This window comes from Sinocyclocheilus anshuiensis, unplaced genomic scaffold, assembly GCF_001515605.1.
Source record: "Sinocyclocheilus anshuiensis isolate Anshui unplaced genomic scaffold, SAMN03320099.WGS_v1.1 scaffold1072, whole genome shotgun sequence".
Taxonomy (NCBI): Eukaryota; Metazoa; Chordata; class Actinopteri; order Cypriniformes; family Cyprinidae; genus Sinocyclocheilus; species Sinocyclocheilus anshuiensis.
The window spans coordinates 7917-31163 of NW_015548242.1; the positions used below are offsets into that span (position 1 = coordinate 7917).

Sequence of the window (23247 nt, forward strand, 5' to 3'; positions counted from 1 at the left end):
TACAGTATGTGGAAAATAATGTGTTTTTTTAACTTTAAACCGCATAAACACATTTCATTACACCAAATACACAAAATAATGTTCTTTTTAGCAGCATCATATGACCCCTTTTAAAAAGTATCATTGTTGAAAACAGTTGTGCTGCTTAATATTTTTTTGTGGAAACCATGAATCATTTATTTGGACAGCATTTCTTTGTATTTTATATATCTTTTGTAACATTATAAATGCCTTTACTGTCAATTTTGATCATTTTACTGAATAAAAGCATTAATTTCTTTCTGAAAATAAAGACTGACCCAAACTTTTGAACTTTTTTTTTTTCATTTTAAAACAAAATAGCAGTAGTTCAAGAGCTGCTGATATGCCATTCAATTTAAAAACAGAATTAAATCACTAAGAGCCTGATGTAAAAGTGTTTTTGCAACATTATGTGTGGTTTCTCTAAAAAAAAAAAAAAAGGAAAAAAAAAGTGCCATAAAGCTTCAAGTTTCAAGGAAAGAAACTTACGGATCATTGGATTTGGGTATCATAGCTCCTAATTCCTTTATTCTGTCATTTATGTTGAATCTCCTCCGCCGTTCAACTGCACAAAGCAAAACACTTATTGAGACCAAGCCATGCAATGACACATTATACAAGCAATATATTACCAGAGCGTGTGTCTTTTGAACTCACTGAGATTGTGATTATCTTTCTTTTGCCTCTCCTTCATGAAGACTCTGGCCTCTGCGTCTGAAAATAAACAGCTGTTATAACTACCACACTACAAACAACTCAAACAAATGAAATACAGAAGCTGGGCTAAGTAAATCATTACCAGTTAATTCCCATTTAATATTTGGCAGATCTGCTGGACAAGAATTGCTGACGGTGATGGTGGGGGTCGTCATGCCAGGACTGTTGTAGACATCCAGAAGGTTGCCTGGTAGCTAAGGTAATAAAATGGAGGAGAAAATGAATCAAAAACCTTTAAAACATTGAACTGCTGCAGCGGGATATGGTGATCACATCAGCCTAAATAATATATTACTTTAGCATTAAGTAAGTATACTACTGTCCAAGCACCTAACTATAAATAACCTCTACAAAAATGTGTGACTGTATTATTACATGCAATTCAATTACTGAATTTTTCATAATATTTACACAGATGCAAAAAAAAAAACCTTGCAGACAAATTATTATAGTTAACATTATTATTAACTAAAATCACTTTAATTATGTAAATGTTCCTTATACATTATAATGAAATATATTACAAATAAATTACAATAAAAACATTATTTTAGTTTGAAACAGCAGCGATTCAAGATGGAATTCTTTAAGAATAAAGGCTAATAAACTGAAGAACGAGATTGTACCTTTCTTTTCTTTTCATGCTCCCGCAATAAAACTAAAATCCTCATTTTATGTCAATTCACTTTTACTCCTTCCTCCATAAAAAAAATATCCAAGTTAAATCCTTCACCAGATATTTCCCAAGTTCTTTCTATCCCATGCCAAGCCCCTGCATGCTCTGTACAATCCTCCATTCACAGTCCTTTTTGTGCTCTCCCTGATGATTCCTGCCTGGCAGGTGTTAGTAAAGTGTCAGAAGTGAATGTTTATGTCAGTTGCTGAGGTGCACCTCCCTCATCACCTCCCTCATAAGTGCAGTGGTTAGCACTCACTCTTAAGAGGGGTGGGGACATTTACGTTCAGGAAATAATCTCTCTGTAGCTTTCAAAATGGTTTGTGTTGGTTTACCACAAATACTGCTGCGATTCAAAGAGGCTTTTATTCAGAACATTGCCGTAATGTTATGGAAGTATCCATCAATAATTAAGACAATCGCTCAGCTTACCGTGTTTGGGAGTTGCAGGCCAGAATCTATCAGTGATATGATGTCATCATTGAAGCTGGATTCAAGGCTGATGATGTCGTCGATTACATCATCCATCTGAGGGGATGCAATCAAGTTTTAGAATGAGTACTGTCATGTAACTGAGTGTTACATAATTAAACAAACTGGGTTATAAACATGTATGTATTTGGGGAACCAATGAACTGTATTCTTAATGTATTTTGATAGTTAATGTATTAACTAATGTTAAATAATAAGACCTTATTTTAAAGTGTTACTGCTGCTAGGAAGAATATGAATGTACATTTCAGCAGAGATAAGTAAAAGACAGGAAAAAGTGTGAAAAGCCTCCATTAGTATATTTCTCAGCTGGTGGGCAGATATTTTTATAGGGTCGCAGACAGTGTTAAAAATGCAAAATGAACATAATAAAATGTAACTACGCAACATATAATTGTGCATTTTAGAAGAGTAAAATAGTAAAATAGGCTAAGCAACTTTAAGGGAGGAGAAAACACTTCCGCTGTATTTCTGTGTAAATCCACTGTCATTTTAAAGACATTTTTGTTTACTGTAGTATAATAAACAATTCTGATGCTGTGTTTGGTCGTCATTTAATATGCAATATAAAAATATTAAAAAATACTACTTTCGATTTAAGCTTTCCAAACCTGAGAAAAAAAGTGATAAAGGCCTGTTTGCACAAATGACGATAACTATAACTATAACTAATACTATAACTAGAACGTTTTAATAATAGTGGAATTTGAAGTCCACAAAACAAGTATAACAGTAACGACATATAGGAACAATAAGGTTTTCACATTTTTTTCTAGTTGATGAACAATAAAAACATTGAATCCACTTGGCGTTAAAGAGCTAAAGCAGAGGTGGCGAACGTCAGTCCTGGAGAGCCGCAGCCCTGCAGAGTTTTGCTTCCAACCTAATCAAACACACCTGAACAAGCTAATCAAGGTCTGAAGGGTTACTAGAAAGCTACAGGCAGGTGAGTTTTAATTAGGGTTGGAGCTGAACTCTGCAGGGCTGCGGCTCTCCAGGACCGGAGTTCGCCACCGCTGAGCTAAAGCATTAAAACTGGCAGACGACATAACTGCAATAGAATGTTTTTGTGCGCCAATGCAGTTTTCATTCTTGGTGTTAACTGGCCTTTAAAGGGTCAGGAAACCCCAGACTACTTTTTCTGAGATTTTAGCAGAGGTGTTTGTGTTGCACATCATAGAAGACCATGTTAGCATCCGTTTATTTTAATTGTTGGAGAAAACTGGTTAATTTGAAGCTTTTTTGCGCTATTTTCATCTTCCGGGTTCAAAATCTACATCGTGTTGACGTCACAATTTGAGACGTGGCAAAGGACTATAGTACAACATGATGCGTCAGTGTCTGTTAAATTATTCATGAGACTGCGATTCATTCACTGTGTGTGAGTGTAACCGTTTTTACAGCTCCGTGACACAACCTGTCAAAAGGCTTATATTAATGCCGCAGAATAAGCCTTAAAAGTTATCAAAGGTGCAACAGCGTGTTCATATATACGTTTTCGATGCAGAGAGCAAATGGCTGTGCATTTATTTGTGTTTTGAACTCAATGGGAGCAAAATGAAACCGTCTGAAACCGAAGTTGTCTGTGTTGTCTGTCTCTTCCTCCTCTGCTCCGCAGCGCACCACGCCCACTTTTTTAGCGTTTTTTAAAACTGTGGTGAGAACTAACCAGTGCTGAAACAGGGCGTTTCATGACCCTTTAAGCAACTTCTACATTTGAATGAGATGATCAGTACACAGCGTATATTTAGATGTGCTTTACCTCTTCTTTGTTGGAGCCCAGGTTAAGATGTGCCATTGGACTGTTGGGAGCACTGCTTGCAGAAGGGCACCTCTCCGGAGCAGAATTTGACTGTGGAACAGGGGATACACCGAGAGTTTGTGTGGCAACTTTATTTCCTAGCGTAGTGGACAAGTACTGCTTCACTTGCTGCCTCTGGGCCTGCTGGATGTGGTATTTAGTTGGGTTTTCAAGATGAGTTTGCACCTACAGCAAAGTAAAAACAGTGGATCAATGGTCACGTAAAGACGTCAGTGACATTTCATGCTCTACACATTGATATGTTTTTGTCCATGCAGTAGTTATAAGTAAGGACATTTTGTCACTTTTAATTAAAAAGGGAACTTACACTTGTTTGGAAGTCTTGCAGGTATTGCAAGTCTACATTGGATGCATGTGACATGAAACTAAAACTTTAGTGAAGCTGACTACACCGAAGGCTCCCATTGCAACTGTCTGTAATATTTAAAAATATTACTCATTATTAAAGTATTTTTTATTAATTAAAAAAAAAAAATTTAAATCATAGAATAATTTCTTTTTTTAACCTTTATTTAACCAGGTAAGTCACTGAAGAACAAGTTATTTATTTATTTATTTTTCTACAACAGCATGGCATATAATATAATATACTGTAATATAATATAATAAATAATGTTATAATATATTAATAATACATTATATATACATATATATATACACACATATATATATATATATATATATATATATATACATACACACACAATATTATTAAGATTAGTACTATTAAAATTTATAATATAATGTAATAGAATATACAGATTAAAAATTAAATTTAAGTTAAATTTTAATGCATTTTAGGTAATTTAAACAACTCCTATAACCATTTATATAGGTTTGTAATAGGTTTGGAAACTATATAAGCATCTTCAAAGTCCACGTTTTTCTTTAAAAAAAATTTGTATTTCTATTTAGCTGTAATTTATTTTTATTTCTATTTTGGTTTTAGTTATTTTAGTACTTCAACTTAAAAATATATTTTATTTCCCTTAGTTGTCAAGGCAACATTTTTCATTTCATAATCTAAATTTAGTCTAGCTTAAGTTTCAGGTTTTTCATCTAATATTTATATTTTATTTCAGTTAATTGAAATTCTTTTTAATTCTTTTTAATTAGCAATAACAAAAACTGGCATTTAGATATTTATATTTAACTTCTACTGAGTTTCTTTTTCAATGCTATTTTCATTTTAGCAGTGTTTTGAGTCTAGCTTTAAACTTTCAGCTTTCAGCTGTCACGGCCATAGACTGTATAACAAGGCAAGAAACTTTTTTTAAGAAGAAACATAAGAAGGTTCAAACCCACCTTCATAACCTCCATTGGTACTTGAGCTGGAGGAGGGCGGGCAGCCATGGGTGGCACTGTGACTGAGATGGCGGGAGTGGACTCTGTAGGACGGAGCTGAGCGGCAGACGCCTGCTGCTGCGCCTCCCTCCTCTCCTGCTCTTGCGCCTGTTCCCGCATCAGCTGTTGCCGTAGCAACACCCGGGATGACATGGCTAGCTGGTTCCACAGGTCAAGTATGAGAAGAATTAACAAGCTGCAATGGTGAAAGCATCAAGAACATTGGCAATAGTACAAGTAGTATAAAAGGAAATAATGGAAATCACTTCTCCTTTTGTACAATGAAGGGTTAAGAACCAGTGAAATTTAACTGAGCTGAGTCATCCCACTCAGATAGTTGCATTCAAAGAGAAATGTAATACTCTACCAAAGCATGATCAGCAAACAGATTCATCTCTCAGACTTTATATTAATATAAATTATACACACACACACACACACACATAATATATATATATATATATATATATATATATATAGACACATATATTCATATACAAACACACACAAATCACAAGTACTGCATACTTATATTGCAACTTTGCATTTTTAAAGACTACCCAACAAGCGAGATATATTCAAATATACAAGATAAAACATATGGCTGACCAAAATACTCCTTAAAATTTAAGATCTCAATCAGTAATAAGTCATATGACTGAAATCTGCAGCTCTTTCATGGGGAAGTACAGAATTTACCAGATGACAGCTAACCAAACTATTGTTCAGGATTTAACTTTAAAACTAACGTCCTTTTAAATGCCAACAAATCATCAGGTATAAACACTAATCTGGATATATTTCTGGAGCTATAAATACACCAAACACTTCAATTACGATTGTGCAGTTAACGTTAGATATGCTGGGGAGTTATGTAATAGTTCGCTACATTGTCGGGATTATTTAAAGTTGAGTACATTCGTTAACTTTACACCAAATTAACGTGTGTGTTAGTTATTTACAACATAAAGCAAATGTAACTGCATATGATTATCTCTATAGCGCACTTAACAAGCCCGGACAAGTTGTTTTTGACAGCATCCAGCTGTTAGCGCTAGGCTAACTAGCTAGCTAGTTGACATGTCAACCAACGTCAAATTGGCACGTTGCCTGTATTCAACTTTGTTAACTTTCCTTAACGCAGAATTATTCTGAGATTAACACGATTTATACATACGTGTCAGCTCAACAAGAGGTCGAAATAAAGTTGGATGAGTTACCTGGTTGTGTTACCAGAAGTAAAGCGAATTTGCTAGAAGAATCGCCATTGCTCGCGCGGATTTCCTTGTTTTGGATGTGACCGACCCATGCGAGTCCCATGTCTGTCTCCTCATCACACTCAACCACCTTTTACTCTTTTCCCATTTCACATGTAAAGTTTGTATTATTGTTAACTAAAACTATTAAAAAGTTAGTTAATTGAAATCAAATAAACTATTACATGAGAAGCTTTAAAATTAGATTAGAACTGTTGCATTGGCAACTAACTGAAGTAAAATGACTAAAACTCCACTGGCAACTAACATAAATAAAATTACTAAAACAAAAAAAGTAAATAAAAATAAAGCTAAATAAATATATGAAAACAACTGTTAAAAGCACATAAAAATTACAAAAACTGAACATTTAAAAATAAAAGCTATTAATAAATACTATAATAGTAGAGAGTTTACAATAAAAATTATTGTCTCTATAAAAGTAAATAAAACATTTTTCTTAAAATTCATAAATAACAGTTGAAAAGTTAAAATCAAAATTATTTAGCAAATTTTAAATGAAACAGTTGAAAGATGGTATCAGTTTCTCTGGTAAAAGGAGCTGAACAGTAAAATAAAACTTGCAGGTGATTATGAGGTCAATAAATAGCCACAGACACACAGTTGAGTCATTCTTCTCAGTCAGAGAAAAAATTATTTATTTGCATATTTTAAATTGTAAATAATTTCAATATACAAGTGTGTTAGTATTTCCAACCACATGTAAAAAGTAGAATGAACTCCCCTGAGCATCTTGGTTTAATGCTCAAAATCAGCTGTCAGAGAAGGAGAAATTCAAAGCTGACGTAAGAGAATCTGAAAGTTTGGTGCCCAGTTTATCTATGAAAGAAGAAAGGACAAGATGTGGTATAATACATGTTTGTAAAAGCAGCTGTGTTTGACTTGTAATACATGTAAAACAAACTGTTCAAAACTTATTTATATGGTAATCACACAAAGAATGGATTTATTCAAATAAGATGGAAGATGGGAGATACCAGGGTCCATGGCTCTACCATTGGCATAACAGCCAACTTGAATCATGTGTGTCAACCAATCACATTACAGCCTTGATGTCAGTGAATTAGTTGTGCAAGTCAATCACTGTTTCTGATACCATAGAAATGAATGACAAATTCCATAAACTCAATCCTACTTGTAGCAAAACTGATTTTGACTTCTTATAAAACAGTATTTTTTTTGGTGTAAACTCTAAAAACAGATCAATCTAAAATGTTTAACAGCAAGCATGTTGAAGATTAGTCAACAGGCTGTTAATTCATTAAATAAGCTGTTTTGCCACAAATTCAGTTATTCAGTGTAATGAAGCCTCTCCTCCATTTACATCCTTCCCTGCATACATTGTGCACCTAAGCATTGTGCTTTCTTTTTTTCTGGCTAACCTTGGAGGCTTGCCTTAAAGTGGATTTGGAGTCAGGAAAAACAAAGTGGGTCTTACCAGCTCTCTTTTGCTGCTTCTTTCTCTTTTTGTTGGCAGCCAGGAGAGCCTGACCTTGAAGGAGTGGGTCAACATCCAGGATGTCTTTTAGGTCCACTGGCTTTGGGCCTACAGCTTCAATTACACAACTGCTTTTTGTCTTGGGATTTTTGAGCTCAACAGTCATTGGTCCAAACTTAAGGGAAGAATTATAATTGAAAGTCAAAAATTAGATTTGAGTCTTAAAACGCACCATAACAAATCACCTAACCTTTGCACACTGAATGGCTAATAACTGCATAATACCTCTGGGTCCTCATCTGCATCCATTGATTCAATCGTGTCTGGAGGTTCAAGGTCCTCTGATGGGTCGTCCACTTGCTGTTCTGCTAGCTCTACTCCTTGACCTCCTTGTGTCAATCCCGATGTAGCCATACAGAAACCCATCTGTACATCAGATGTGCCACATTCTAAATTGGACAAAAATATAATGGCAAAAGTGTGTGTAGGCAATGTGTGGTTATAAAACTTGTCGTGTCAATATCACTGCAAGTATACACAGGGTTACCAGCAAGTGCCTCCAGATTGCCCTTCTCCAGTTCATCCCAGTCAAATGCTTTACCCATCTCAGCTACAATCTCAGCACTGACATGCGTGGGCAGCGTGTGCGTCTCAGGAGGATGTGTGAAGTAGCTAATACGACCCCTGCAAAACAGAGAGAAAAAATTCATAATGAACCTTACAGTTGTCGACTGTTTTTGACCAACCAGCATAATCTGTGCTAGTTAAAGTAGCATTTAATTTTACATAGAATCAAAATCTAAAACTGGACTTTTTCTGCTTTAGAAGCACTAGTATTTTCTTCAAGAAATGAAATTATAGTTCATTTTAATATGCTTCATAACATTAAGGTTGAACCACTGATGTCACATGGACTATTTTAAGTATGTCCTTACTACAAATCTGGGCCTTGAACGTGTCAGTTGTGTTGCTGTCTATGCAGGGTCAGAAAGCTCTCGGATTTCATCAAAAATATCTTTATTTGTGTTCTGAGAATGAATGAAGGTCTTATGGATTTGGAACGACATGAGGGTGAGTAATTAATGACAGAATTTTCATTTTTGGATGAACTATCCCTTTAAAGAGATACTGTTTCGAATCTGTATGCATTTCTTCTGCGAAACACAAAAGATGATATTTTGAAAAAACTTTTCATTGCTTATCCATGAAATCCATGAATTGATGGGGTCCAAAATTGTTTTGCACCTATTTGTATGTGCGAAAACAGGTGAAACATTCTTCAAAATATCATTATTTTTAGCTTTACAGAAGAAAGTTTGGAACAGGAACAAAAAAAAGTGGGTTTGGGGCAACATGAAAGACTTTTCATTTTTGTGTGAAGTATCACTTTTAAAGATCAACAAGTAACTGACATTAAGTCATGGGACTTTAACCTCACCCTGTCCAATCCATAAGAACACTTTTGGCAGCTTTGTCAGTGTCAGGCAGTCCTCCTTTCCTCAGTTTGCCTTGACGCCGGGCAAGTAAGGCCAGGAAATCATGTGCCGTCTGGAAGTCTAGAATTCCATAATGACCCATAATCTATGCAAGAAAGATTTCAAACAACTGATCTCAATAGTGTGTAATACTGTGATTCCCCATTCAATTCAAGTTCCTGAAATATGAGTTGCTACCTGTGCTTTATTGCAACGCCTCAATATGGCTTCAACAGGTGGAACTGGGTCCACCAGCTGTTCAATCTTGACACAGTTCCGAAGGATCATGGCAGCATCACTGGTTGAGTTTGCCATGACAATACCAGGGCAATCTAAAAGTTTGATGTGTTTGTCTAAATGGACTTCCTGTAAACACCTGAAAAACAGAGTGATTTTAGGTTAAGAGAGCAGAAGATTTTAAATGTATGGAAAATATCAACAAAACTAATTAACATACTTAGTAACTCCAGGTGTAGCTCCAACATTACATGCACGAGAACGCTTCAAGCTGTTAATTAAACTGCTTTTCCCCACATTCGGAAAACCTGAAACATTTAAGCGAGGAAATGTGATTCCAAAAAGATAGGTGTCTGTTGCTAATTTGCTTATTATGGAATTAGCAATGTAATTATTTACAAAAAACAATGTAGCAGTCATATCTCAACTTTTGTGTGAAACTTACCAACCACTCCTACAGTTATGGCAGTTTTTATATCTTGGTTACGGCAGTAGTTTCCCAATAGTTTCATTAAACAATCTGCACCGACACATGCACTGCTCTCGAGCAGTTCTTGAGTAGCTTGGGTCACAGGCACACGACTGTGTTTCTGTAAACATCAGACAGAAAAATATTACTGTAACTTTGTGATTTTCTCATAAACAGACTACAGTAAAAAAAAAAAAAAAGAATATACAAAGATTTAATGAAAGAATAAAACTAAATTACTGCAACTCACCAAATTTTTGTTCTGCTGCTGAGTGGATGATTTGAAAGCCACAGTAGGAAACTCATTGCGAAGATACTTGATCCATTTTTCCACAATTTCTTTGGAAACCAAATCTGCAAGTGAACATTGTAGATATTTTATTTTATGTAGTTCTGTCTGCTGCTGATTGAAGTTATGCATGTATCTCCTTACCAATTTTATTTAGAACAAGGACAATTTTCTTGTTGGTTCCACTTTGGACGACAGCCTGTTCAACCTGTGGGCAGCGGCAGCCTAAGGGGTCTCTGGCATCCAGAACCTCTAAAATAACGTCTGCTGCCTCTATTACCTGGTATATAAAAAAAAAAAAAAAAGTAAACTGTTATTAAGAATTGGTCATTAGATGTGCATGTTCAAGGAAATATAATGGGTTACCAAAACAGGTCAGTACAGAAAACAGTACCTTTTTAAATTCTCTGCAGTACGCTTTTCTTGAGTTCTCGGTCTCAAAGTTGACATGCTTTTCCAAGTCTTGCATTTGAACTTCCTGCATCATTGCAACAAGCCCGGAAAAATAAAGGGATATTAAGATAAAGCTGCAGTTCTTTAACATTTTGCAATTACAAAATAATAATTTACAGGGATGGTACAGCAGTTGCACAAAATAGTGACATGGCTAAACTATAAAATGTAATTTGCAAACATTTTAGGCTGTCCTTCTATTTATCAATTTACGAAGAAACACCACTTTGGCAAATTCTGAACATTAAAAAAAAAAAACGTATTGACCCCACATATTTGAAATGTACTGCATTTTAAAACACAATAAATATATTCTGTTCTACTCTAGAGAAAACCTAATCCATTGTCACATCTAGTAAAATGTCAGACACCAACCCTCTGTTCAAACTCTTTTTGCCGCAACTGGATGTCTTTCTGAAAACTGTCCAGACTTCTCCTTTTCATCATTTCCTTTTCTCTTGACAACCTCTGCCTCTCCTGTTGCTCCTCCAACTAGAAAACAGTAGACAAAAAGTGCATGTCAGCATTTTTTTATATAAAGCTCTTCAATACAAGCAAAGGTCAAATTGTGTCATTCAGATTTGGAAAGTGAAAAAAAGTGAAAAGTGACGTGACATGTGGCCAAGTATGGTGGCCCATACTTGGAATTAGTGCTCTGCATTTATCCCATCCAAAGTGCACACACACAGCAGTGAACACACACACACACACACACACACACCGTGAACACACACCCGGAGCAGTGGGCAGCCATTTTTTTTGCTGCAGCACCCAGGGATCAGTTGGGGGTTTGGTGCCTTGCTCAAGGGCACCTCAGTCGTGGGATTGAAGGTGGAAGAGAGCGCTGTACATTCACTCCCCCCACCTACAATCCCTGCCGGTACGAGACTCGAACCCGCAACCCTTAGGTTACGAGTCCGACTCTCTATATGCAGCATATTTAGAACTAGTTGTACAGATCCTTCCTCACCCTCTGTTTTCGGAGTTCAGCTTGTCTCTTACTGTGATCTTTAAAGCTGCGCACATTAGGTACGCCAGGATCCTTCTTTCCTCCATGAGACTGCTGTCCATCCTTGGACTTCAGAGAAGAGAAACAGATGAGTCAACAACGGGCACTGCATGTCAGAAGGTAGGACACTTAATTTACGTTTCTCATTATCTTAAATCCAAAGAGTTGCAAATCTAGGCAAAGAGCGGAGCTTTGAAGCTGCTCAATATAAAATTTGATTTGTTTACCTTTTTATCAAACCACATAATTCCCACACTTCCATTATAGAGTTATTTCATGGTTTTGGTTATTTAAAATAGGAAAACCGTAATAATAATGAATTAGGAGTGTCCAAACATTTGACTGGTAGTGTGTCTTGTTCTGGTACATTTAGACATACAGTAAGCAAGCACGTCATATTCACTTCAACTGAACTAAACGCAGCATTGATTTGTCAGTAATTTAGCATGCAGGCTAAACTACGTACCTTTTTGCCGCACAAACCCAGACGTTTCGCTCGCTTTTGTTCTGTAACATGATAAAAGTAATTAAATTAGAATGGCCACTGTGTTAGCAGAACTTTTTAATGCTCTACATATAAAAAGACTCAGAAACACATGTACTCACTTGCTTTAGACATAACTGCACGTGTGAACGCTTTAAAGTGCTAGTGTGAAGGCTGCAACGAGCGTCAGTAATTTTCAAAATAAAAGTCTGAGTGAAACAACGCTTTCCTGTGGCTTAAAACCCACTGGAAAACTGTACAGTGGCACAATGCTGCCACATACTTACTATAACGTAAATTCAGTTAATACATGACTTTATTCTTACAACGTGGCATGGTGTCCCTCCAAAACCCACTTTGAAATTCGTTCATAGTTGATGAGAAAAAAAATTGTCCTGCCAGATTACAAATAATATGATTCAATATCTAAATCTCAAAGTCCTGAATTTAGGTAGATAAAAAAGTACCTGAATTTTTTTTTTTTATTTGTTTGATTCTTTCTCAGTTAAAATTAGTATCCAAATAATTTTTTTAATAAGTTTTGTTCTTTTCCCAAACAAATACAACAGTCAGTCTACACTCACACGAATGTACTAATATACCACTGATTCTTAAGACATGGGACAAAACATGTCCAGCAATTGTAACTGCTATTAAGTTTAAAAATGAAAATAGGCTATTTTCAACTGTAAATGTTATGGGGGGTTAATAATAGAATGTAGGCCTATTTAACACAATTATCCCCTTCAATTTAATTTTATCATTATTATATCAAATCTATGACACTTTATGTCTTCACACTACATCTAAAACAGTGTGTCCACAGAGAAGGGTTCAATCATTTATATGCTATAAAATTGATAAAATATAGATATGAATATGGATAAAAATGGATATGATATCTCATATCAAAGCAAGGTAGTTTTTCAAGGACACATGTGTGTTTCATAAGGTTTCAAAGTTGTGTCCCCACTTTTTGTCAACACCGTCAGACATTCATTCAAATGTAAAAGAAATCAGGGTATATCAGTGGCAGCGGTCACAAAGGACCCCCTTGCCACATTCCACCTCTGCAGAGTACATCAGTGTCAGACAGGCTCTGGTATGTATTATAGTTTTAGAATATTTTAAATCCTGATGTTAATATTTCCTGTGTCACAACCATGATATGGTAACACCATCTTCCAATTTCTGAGGAAATTATTTGAAATATTTAGATAATTTTATTATAAAAAAAATGTATTATTGTTTATAAAAAACAAAAACTAAATTGCTACTACATGAACTCCATTTGTTTTGTGAAAGAATTGCCAAATTTGTCAACACCGTCAGATGTCACCACCGTAATATTTTCTGTATGACGGTAGTGACAGGCCAATGACGGAGTTGACTTTCAACGTGAAGTCATCACATTTTTGTGGTTTTCAAGTCATTTTTGATTATATTAAATATAAAATATTGTTACATTTTTCTAATAATGTATAAATACTAAATATGTGACCTGACAGCGTATATTGCTTTTGTGGATTGATAGTCATCACTTCTAGCAGAGTTAGGGTTGAGGGAACATAAGATTCAGAGAACATAAGGCTGATTTGTGTTCTAATGATATATCAAAATACTTAAATGTGAATCTTGAATAAAAGCTTTATAAACAATAACATACTCACCGTTTGTTATGTTTGTTTTAATACAGTAATTGATTGATTCCATGTATTTGATCGTTAAATGACTACAAATTCAGGTTTTCGTCATCACCGTCAGATGTTTCAACTCTGACAGATCTGTCACCTCCGTCAGATGAATATTTTGATAATATTTCATTATATTTGTTGTGGAATGGTCACATGTGAAAGTGTAATCTGTCTGCTAACATGAGAATGTGTTTTGAAATGTCAAAAGCATCCTGATTGCTGTTAAAAATAAAGTTAAAATTATATTACACAATCCAAGGTAAAATTTTGATAAAAAAGAGAAAAGTTGGGAGGTTGCATCAGCTCAATAGCTTAGTAAATATAAGATACATACAGGGCCGTCCTTAGGGGGGTGCAACTGGTGCGGTCGCACCGGGCCCCGTGCTTGAGGGGGCCCCGCGGCAAATGGACCGAGAGGGACTACACCCCCCAGCCCCCAAAAGGGAACCCAATACCCCCCATTCCAACCAATCCCGGACGGTCCTGGATATATAAATGTAGTTAATAGTTTTATTTTATTTTTTTAATTTTGCACTCTGTTTTGTCCTACTTCATAAGAATCAGTGATACACAAATACACTCAACATTGTTTTAACCTAATGAGTTCTGTCATATAAGCTTCCTAGTAAAAGTCGTGACTTTACTGGCCAGCACAGGTGAAATCCTCTATCCGCTTGATGTGGAATAGAGCTTATGTTGGATTATAAGATGTTACCTGGCTTCATGTGCTCTGCATCTTATTAAACCATTGCAAGATACTTTTCCAAAAAGTTCAGGAAATTCAAAGTGCAAAGTGCAGTAAAAAAGCGAGTTATTCATTGTTGAAGAGCATCATTAAAGCGTTTCATGTTTTATTTCTCTGCTCTTAGCTCATCTAAAAATCCTTTATATGATTTTTGATCTGAGCTGTTCCCCGTACAGTGAGCAGAAATAATCAAGATACTGGGATGAGGGGGAAAAAATAATACATTGAACACACTTCTACTAACAATTTGTTAACAGTTCAGACAACTGAAATATTGAAAGCAAGACTACAATGCATCATTTTGCTGCATGATTCTTTTCCTTCAGAAAACAATGAAACAAATATCACCTTTTTTTCCCTAATTTTATGAGAAATTTTATAAAAGATTTTAATGATATTCAAACAAAATTGTATTGCAAATAAATCTCTTTAGGTCTTACCAAATGTTGTTCAGCTTGAGTTCAGCATTTCCCAGGACAGTAAATAATGGGGTTTTAGCTAAATATGTACAGTCAAGACTATTCCAACTTTACTGATGGGTCCCTCAAATGGATCTGTGAACAGATGAGACATTATTATACATATATATTATTATAATTATATACATATATTATCTTCCACTTCTACTTATTCATAATATATAGAAGTCCAGCAGTTTCCTGAAGATCAAACTGGTGAAGTACCCTTGTGTTATTGCTGTTGGTATAGATGAAAACAGACTCACCCATTGTGTCGTTCCCTTGTTGTCTGGCAGCACAGGCCACAAAGGCCCGCTCTGCCATTTTGAAAACCCTGGAGATCAAAAAATTCGAAATTGAATCATGGTTAATGTCAAACCCCATTCTCTTTGGGATTTAATGAAATGTGACCAGAAATAGTAAATATTGCAGTGGTTGTACCTGTTACAACATTCTTGATGGTTGGTGGTTGGACCTTCCTTTGCTTTTTATGTCTCCTTTTGTGGTTAAAATCGCATTCATCAAACTGGCAGCTCATCATCATAAATATTTTCCTTGTAACTTTCTGATGTGAAGTGAATTAAGGCTAGCTGGGAGGTACAGGAAGTGCACCCAAATCTGCATGTGAAATTACAGTATGGGCCTTAACTGCTGGTATGAACGCACACGTCCATGCATACTCTACATTTGCACCCATGCACACACAGGGGCACATGGATACTCAGAATTAAAAAGGTAAGACCTTAGTTCGAGGTTAATCTTCCTTAGATAAGAAGTGCTTTTAGTGTCACGTTCCAATTGAAATTGCTTAGCCCCCTTAGGCTTAAATGGGGGAATTGCAATTGACTTGCTCTTATTTGTAGACTTCTAAGTGACTTTTAAACTTTCGATCCTGTCTAGTAGCCTACAATAAAACATACTGAATTGAAAGTTATTTTCTTTTAAGTGGATTTTGTCTGGCTGTCTTAGGGATTTCAGTGCAATTTCTTTATGGTTTACTTTCTTTGAAGTGAAACATGGGAAACGTGTAAAATTGAAATAAGAGACAAGACCATTTGAAACAAGATAACGGACTCTTTTCACATTTTCAGGTTTGGAACACAGACGTATAGGAGACCATAGCAAATATTGTTTTTCCATTCCCATTAACTTCAGCTGCAAAAGACAAATCCACTATTGGATTTCCAAGACTTTCCAAAATAGGAAAAACATATAGAGATGGATTGTCACGGATAATTAGGATGTCAAATTTACAGTCATTTCCTCAGCAACTGTAACATCCTTGTAGCGTGTTGACTAGTTATTGATTGATTGAAATTTAATGCCAGGGGAATATAAGCATAGTCAACATTAAATATTTAAATATAAAATATGATCATTTTAATTCTTGTAATATGTCTAATAATGAAAGACACAAAACAAAATATTTATTTTGCTGCTTTTTTTATTTTCATCAAAGAAAAAAATAGAACCATATTACAAGCTGTACATGGGCAGGCATCTATCTATCAAACATTTCTTTGTCATTTTTGTTTTCTTGCAAGATGGCTAAAAAAAACTTGTTAATACATTGCCATCCAGCAGAATTGTACATTAGAATGAGGCGAGTTCTTTTCGTTGTTAGTTAATCCACATTGAGTGTCACATTCCCACAAAGAAGTGTTGTATATAGGCGCACAACCTTCTGAATAGCCAGTGGACAAATGATTGTGTGACAAATGATTACCATAAAAACTGTAACATCGTTCCTGTGGATCTTATGTCACAGGGCCACTGAGAAAGTAATGTTAACACACACTGTCATGCAACATCCATCACTCCAAGGGAAATATCTGGAAGCAGAATCATCAAGATACGGTGAGGGTAAACAAGGAATATAAAAAGTCCCATTGTCATCTTTTTTCCCCATGTCAGAGTCAAGACGTTTGCTCTGAGATCTGGTGTGCAATTTATGCAGGAGCCACAGAGGACACTTCTGTCTTGGATGTGGACACCTCGGAGCCATCATCCACCTTCTTTCCAAAGAGCTGCATGATGCATACACGGAACTGCAAAGAAAGACAAATCAGGATTATTTTGCGAAGTTTTCTCAATGTGCTCAAGGTCTGAGCTCTGTGAAACAGTATTGGCTTACTTGTCGGTTCATGAAGACATAAATGATGGGGTTGTAGATGGTGGCACTCTTGGCAAAGTAGGCAGGCATGGCTGCTGCCAGTGGGTGGAAGGCATAGCCTGGGTTTGCAGCTGCAAAGCAGGCGAAGAACGTGTAAGGTCCCCAGCAAACACAGTAGGCCAGGATCATGACAACCACCATTCTGGACACTTCCTTCTCTGCTTTCTGTGTGGACTCAGAATCCTTCTGCTGCTGGGCGACCTGTTGGAAAGAAATGATAGATGCTTAGTGCCTTTTTACAAACTGGAAAAACTTCTGAAAGCAGTCCAGGAGACAACTTACAGCATGAATGGCCAGCCACACAGCAATGTAGCAGAGAATGATAATGGCCAGAGGGATGATACAGCAGGTGATCATCAGGACAATCATGTAGGACTGGACGCCAGGGTCCTCACTTCCACTGAAGACATCAGGCCCGCAGGAGGTCTTTAGACCGTGAGGCCAGAATCTGTGAGAAGATAATGGATCGGAAGATCCACATTTTAGCTTGTGTGGAACTTACATGCTTGTGGTACCAGCCAAAGAATTCAATAATTTGATGTTGAATGAATATACACCTAGCTGTCAAATGTCAAATGCTGTAAAATCATTCATTTAGATGATTTAATATTGGATTTTACCTGCTCCAGCCAAAGATGGGAGGTGCACACCAGAAAGCAGACCAAACCCAGGAGAAGATGATACCAGCAGATGCCCATTTAGCATCAAACTTGACATTTCCAAATGGTTTGCAGACGACCACCCATCTTTCCCAAGAGATGATCGTCAAAGACCACAGACCAGCGATACCTGTTGATTGTGTTGTTAGGTACTATGAAAAACCTGACAAAGTTTCAAAAATGTAAAATATTAAACTTTGGTCCAATGCATTTATCTGTAGTTGTGAACAATTATGTCTTTGGGCAGTAACTTACCACATACAGACACGGTGTAGCCTTCAAAAACACACATGGGGTGTCCGAGGATAAAGTAGCCGAAAATCTGGTTGATGACACTGATGGTGCTGGCCAAAAGAGTCTCTCCTAGATCAGCTATAGCGAGGTTGACCAGGATCCAGTTAAGAGGGTGACGGAGTTTCTTAAATTTGGCTGTGGCCGCCAGCACCAGGCCATTGGTGAAAGTCAAGGCAATGACCACAAAGAACATCCATAATGTTGCTACGTTGTACACCCATCGAGGGGCAATGTGGTAGTTGGGTCCCTCAAAGGGATCTGGAAATGCGAAATAAAGAACAGTGATATCACCTTGAAGGAGTTCTCACTTAACAGCCATTGCAACCAACTCTCATTTTTCTAAAGCTTCATATTTATCAGTCTGAAATTGTTCTTTGTCCGGTATGTTCCTTCTGGCAGGTCAAAAAACAAACATTTGAAGTTTAAGACTGACTATAAAAATTTCCTTTCCTATTACTTTGTCACTATTTTGAAACAGTTTAAAGCCCACAAAGACTTTCACATGGCTTTATCGTTAACAGAATATCTCTGTTTTTCAAATTACAATAATGTGTTGAGAAATAATTCAGAAAAAAATACTAAAGACTCACTCCTGGTGTTATTGCTGTTGGTATATACAAACATTGTTTCCGTTGTCGTTTCATCTCCCCTTCGCTTGGCTGCGAAGATTGCGTCTCCCCACTGCTCTGCCATTGTTGGCCGTTGTTGTGTAGCCCAAACCTGTAGTTACCTGGCTGTTGTAAAGGTCTGGGCCTTTATGTTTGTACTATCTGCTGTCTCTGGCCGACTCGCACCGACAGACTTCGGGCTCCTGTCAAAGTGCTTTTATATGTGAAAAAGGAGGATGCCCTGGCTTACAGGCTGGAGAATTTTTGAGGTCAAAACAGGTATCAGGAGCAGAACCAAGACTCATTCATTAGGCTTACAGGAGGCCTAAGCTACTGTTCCTTCCTAGGATTGTTGAAGCCATCACAGGTAAACCAAACAGTGTGCAGTGACATTTGGCATGACCGAGACAGGAGTGATTTTAAGGTGACAGCGCCCTTTGATGCTTTCTAAGTTTTAAGTTTAGGTCACAGATCACTTTTGCCCTTGACTGAAGCTTCTTGGACAGTGTGTCAAGAGTGACTTTTATTAAACATGCATAAGATAATTATTGCAAGTAAAAACATGGCATTTTCTGAAACAAAAACAGCATTAGAGTGCCCTGGCTTGTAAAAATATCAGAATCCTCTCTGGTGCTCAGTAGAACTCTGCTTTTTAGGTTTCAAAAAATGCATAGAAATGTTCCATTATGGGTTTTACAATAAAAAATAAAGTTTAAAAAACTGAAATGGCAATAAAGAAATAAAACAGGATTCTAGAGTTACAGCATGTTTTTTTGTATAATGGCCCCTGCTGCCTACTGCAGGAGTAAAGAATCTTTACATTATTTTAAGTTGTAGATTGTATTAATTGGCGCATTGCACAAATACTGCTCATTTGCACATTAATTCCTTATATACTGCATAGAATCTATTACGTAGCTTCTATTCTATTATATTCCGCACTCACACACACACACACACACACAAACACATATGCAACATTCAGCACAAAAATGTTTTTAGGTGTATGTGGTTCTAAGGATATTATTATCATTAAAGAAGTTTCAAAGATTTTAGGCCGTTTCAATATATACTGCAGGTTCACCTAAGTCATAAATAATGTTAAAATGACTGCACAACTTGACTGAATACTTTACAGAGTATATTTAAGTCTTAATAAAGGACATGAACATTTTCTCAATGATATCAGTGTCATTGTAAACACAGTTCCACACAGTTTATGCCCAACAACTCTTAATCATTACTCTTTCGTGACATTTCAAAACAATTTCAATCATACTCATCATGTTTTGTGCAGGGTCAGACATCTAGGTTACAGTCCAAGTCCAAATAAGCTTATTGGGAAAACTGGGGTACCCAGGTACCCTCCACACAGGATCCTAATTAGTATTGACAAGGATGCCGCCCAAACCTTCCTAATCCCACTGGATTGATGGTTCAGTTTAGGGAAAGCAGGGTTTATCTGAAAATCTTGATGAGGTCAGTTTTAATTTCTCCCTGTTTCTGACGATAGGCATTTTCTTTCTTTCTTTTTCAGTCTTCTGCTTCTCCTTCTATTGTGGCAAAGTGGAGCAGGAGGAAGTGAACGCTAGGACGTGAACAGACCAAACCAGGATGAGGATGGAGCCAACACAAAGACAAGAGCAGTCTGTAAACTTTTTTTTTTTTACTCTACCAGTTGTTTCCTTGTTTTTAAGAATTGTACTGATATGTATGTTATTCAGATCAGGTATTTGTTCATTATGATCTTTTAGACTTTCTGTAAAAGTGGATTTAATGGAATTAATATCTATGCTTTGGTCGGATTAAGAATCAAGGGTCACTATTGTGATGTTTTGTTGCTATCGTAGTTGAAAAGGATGTTTTTCAGAAACAGATGGATCAGAAAGTATCATGGGACAGCACTCAGTCAGTCGTATGTCTGGAATTCCGCTAGTTCTGAACTATTCGTGATTGGCAAAAGTTCACTACTAGCAGAACTCGGATATACAACTGAATTCTCAACGAAAGCTCAAGAATAGTTTGGTCTCACATGGCCTGCCATTGGACAACTGCTATATTCACGGTATATAGTGCTGAATGTGTATTTTTAAAAAATAAATTTGAATGAAATTAATCCATACGATAGATGTTAATCTAACATGGGCAAAACTTTGCTTTTACTGCTCATCGTTTCTCTAACATCATCTGTGGTTTAATTTCTAGATGAACTACCAAGTTGATCTTGCTCTTGATTTGACTGTGTTAGGCTGGTTTGAAAATTGAAAAAGCTAACTTCACATTCTTTCTTTGCACTTTTCTCTTGATTTGGAAGTGATCTACTTATTGGATGAAGTACAAGAAGTTAAGGTGAGTATAAAGCATGCATACACAAATCAGTGACGTGAGCAATGACACATTGAAAACCACTGTACATTATTAATTAAAAATATACATTATACATTAATTAAAAAATCATGAAATATTAGTGCAGCAATTCAATGCAAAGCAGTTTTGCATACCAGATAATACTCTGACTTTATTTTTCAGACCATCCTTGGATGTGTTAGATTACAACTTGATTACAACCAGATATATGAGATACTTCTCTGCTTTCATGTTTTAGTTGTGGTAAAATGGTGTGCTCACTACATCAGTCTGTTTAAAACAGGAAGAAATAAGACAAATGTAATATATTTAATATATAAACCTCAATTTTAATTCTATTCTTAAAAAAACAAAAAAAAAACACTTGTCCCTTTTAGACTTGCACTCTATTAATTTGCTGCTTGTTTTCTTTCTTTAAAAAAAAAAAAAAAAAATAACACTAGCTTTCTAATCTTTTTGTATTCTATCTGTTTTCTTTTAATTTATTATACAATTAACAAAGGCAAAAAATACCTCTAACACTAGCTTGCTCTATTCTTTTTCTATTCTATCTGTTTTCTTTTTATTTATTATATTATTTAAAAAATCCTTGCTACGTGTACTGCGTTAAGATAACTGAGACTTGTTATAGCACTTGCATATCATTGCTCTTTTGTTGATTTTGATTGCTTCCATTGTCCTCATTTGTAAGTCGCTTTGGATAAAAGCGTCTGCTAAATGACTAAATGTTAACCATTGTACGTCACTACTCTTCAACTGATACATTTAACAACACAATTCTTTCTTTCATTGCATTTATTGTACATTTTTAATGATAACAGTGAGCTTCTACTAATTCTACTGGTTCAGCAAGCCAAGACCAAGTTACAAAAATTTTGACATTAAAAGCGAGAATTCCTATTGCGTCTATGTTTATTATTTACAATCGTTGTAAAATTGTTTTTCACTGCCACAGTGGTTATGTCCACAGGATGAGGTTACATTGAGAATGGGTTTATTTCTCTGGCGCAACAGAGGAGACCTGGGTGACCTGAGATGAAGTAGAGGCCTCATCTTCCTCAATATTTTTGCCACAGACCATCTTCATCATACAGGAACGGAACTGTGTTTAAAAAAAAAAAGAGCAGAACATGTTACTTGAAGTGATAGTCATGCCATGTGAACATGGCATTTGGTACTGTAGCCCTGTGGGGACAAACTTCAACAATACTTAAAATTTCCACTTAGCACATAATGCCATACCTGTTTGTTCATTAAGACGTAGATGACAGGATTGTACACTGTAGAGGCTTTAGAAAGGCAGGATGGTATGGTTGCCATTCTCAGATCAAATGCTTCACCACGGTGGAAAACTATCCAGAGAGAAAAGCTAGCATATGGTGCCCAGCATACCAAGAAGCCGAACACCATCACCACCACCATCTTTGTCACCTCCCTCTCTGCCTTCTGGGTCGAAGCTGAATCTGCTTGAGCTTTGGCTGCCTGGTAGAACAAACAAGGGATTTTAGAGCACCTGGCAACGTGACCAGCACTACAATAACCCATATACAGTCTCCATCTAGTGGACACGAGCAATGCGTATCCCAAAGCATTAAAGGAATAGTTCACCCAAAAATGAAAATTTGATGTTTATCTGCTTACCCCCAGGGCATCCAAGATGTAGGTGACTTTGTTTCTTCAGTAGAACACAAACAGAGATTTTTTAACTCAAACCGTTGCAGTCTGCCAGTCTTATAATTGAAGTGGATGGGAATCACGGCTTTGAGAGTCATAAAACACACAAACAAAACCAAATTAAACCCTGCGGCTCGTGACGATACATTGATGTGTAAAGACACAAAACGATCGGTCTGTTAAAAAAACACAACAGTATTTATATCATTTTTTACCTTTGATTTTCACCGCAATGTCTGAACTGTCCTGAGTGCGTTCGCATCTTCTTCTAGACGCCACACGTGCCTGCTGTTGAGAACGCGCTCAGGACAGTTCGGACATTGCGTGAATCAGAGGTAAAAAAACTATATAAATACTGTTCAGTTTCTTGCT

The 23247-nt window shown here is 36.3% G+C and overlaps 4 protein-coding genes and 1 long non-coding RNA gene across 5 annotated transcripts in view; 1 reads left to right on the forward strand and 4 right to left on the reverse strand.

Annotated features, from left to right (window-relative positions):
• LOC107655047 (transcription factor E3-like) overlaps window positions 1-6373 on the reverse strand; it is a 9342-nt gene extending 2969 nt beyond the window's left edge. The window contains exons 1-7 of the mRNA XM_016442441.1: window positions 6293-6373; window positions 5034-5268; window positions 3669-3893; window positions 1847-1942; window positions 821-932; window positions 679-735; window positions 511-586 (exon numbers count right to left, since the gene is read on the reverse strand). Coding sequence (XP_016297927.1) covers window positions 511-586; window positions 679-735; window positions 821-932; window positions 1847-1942; window positions 3669-3893; window positions 5034-5225 — 758 coding nt within the window. The 5' untranslated portion in view covers window positions 5226-5268; window positions 6293-6373. The remainder of the gene's footprint in view (window positions 1-510; window positions 587-678; window positions 736-820; window positions 933-1846; window positions 1943-3668; window positions 3894-5033; window positions 5269-6292) is intronic.
• Window positions 6374-6962: 589 nt separating this feature from the next.
• On the reverse strand, window positions 6963-12399 carry LOC107655048 (guanine nucleotide-binding protein-like 3-like protein). The gene is made up of 15 exons (XM_016442442.1): window positions 12326-12399; window positions 12186-12226; window positions 11681-11788; window positions 11086-11202; window positions 10652-10735; window positions 10402-10537; window positions 10219-10322; window positions 9945-10089; window positions 9720-9807; window positions 9461-9638; window positions 9226-9368; window positions 8335-8471; window positions 8073-8236; window positions 7788-7962; window positions 6963-7168 (listed from the first exon to the last, which is right to left on the reverse strand). Exons 1-15 carry the CDS (start codon window positions 12336-12338, stop codon window positions 7101-7103), a joined length of 1701 nt encoding a protein of 566 aa, XP_016297928.1. The 5' UTR covers window positions 12339-12399; the 3' UTR covers window positions 6963-7100.
• A 4271-nt stretch (window positions 12400-16670) lies between these two features.
• On the reverse strand, window positions 16671-19032 carry LOC107655049 (red-sensitive opsin-like). Its single transcript, XM_016442443.1, has 6 exons — window positions 18817-19032; window positions 18188-18484; window positions 17894-18062; window positions 17556-17721; window positions 17235-17474; window positions 16671-17148 (listed from the first exon to the last, which is right to left on the reverse strand). Exons 1-6 carry the CDS (start codon window positions 18917-18919, stop codon window positions 17050-17052), a joined length of 1074 nt encoding a protein of 357 aa, XP_016297929.1. The 5' UTR covers window positions 18920-19032; the 3' UTR covers window positions 16671-17049.
• A 1655-nt stretch (window positions 19033-20687) lies between these two features.
• On the forward strand, window positions 20688-21382 carry LOC107655052 (uncharacterized). Its single transcript, XR_001630386.1, has 3 exons — window positions 20688-20899; window positions 21149-21183; window positions 21364-21382. It is a non-coding gene; the product is annotated as an uncharacterized LOC107655052 (long non-coding RNA).
• Window positions 21383-21908: 526 nt separating this feature from the next.
• Window positions 21909-23247, reverse strand: part of opn1sw2 (opsin 1 (cone pigments), short-wave-sensitive 2) — a 3083-nt gene continuing 1744 nt past the window's right edge. The window contains exons 4-5 of the mRNA XM_016442444.1: window positions 22444-22683; window positions 21909-22303 (exon numbers count right to left, since the gene is read on the reverse strand). Coding sequence (XP_016297930.1) covers window positions 22196-22303; window positions 22444-22683 — 348 coding nt within the window. The 3' untranslated portion in view covers window positions 21909-22195. The remainder of the gene's footprint in view (window positions 22304-22443; window positions 22684-23247) is intronic.

Excerpts from the sequence above, each read along its gene's own strand:
- LOC107655049 (XM_016442443.1), bottom strand. The coding sequence starts at position 18,919 with ATGGCAGAGCAGTGGGGAGACGCAATCTTCGCAGCCAAGCGAAGGGGA. Across the intron at positions 18,485-18,816 it reads CAACAGCAATAACACCAGGA|ATCCCTTTGAGGGACCCAAC; the intron begins GTGAGTCTTTAG and ends TCGCATTTCCAG. Across the intron at positions 17,149-17,234 it reads ATGTCTTCATGAACCGACAA|TTCCGTGTATGCATCATGCA; the intron begins GTAAGCCAATAC and ends CTTTCTTTGCAG.
- LOC107655048 (XM_016442442.1), bottom strand. Across the intron at positions 11,203-11,680 it reads CTGAACTCCGAAAACAGAGG|TTGGAGGAGCAACAGGAGAG; the intron begins GTGAGGAAGGAT and ends ACTGTTTTCTAG. Across the intron at positions 9,639-9,719 it reads GCTACACCTGGAGTTACTAA|GTGTTTACAGGAAGTCCATT; the intron begins GTATGTTAATTA and ends TCTGTTTTTCAG.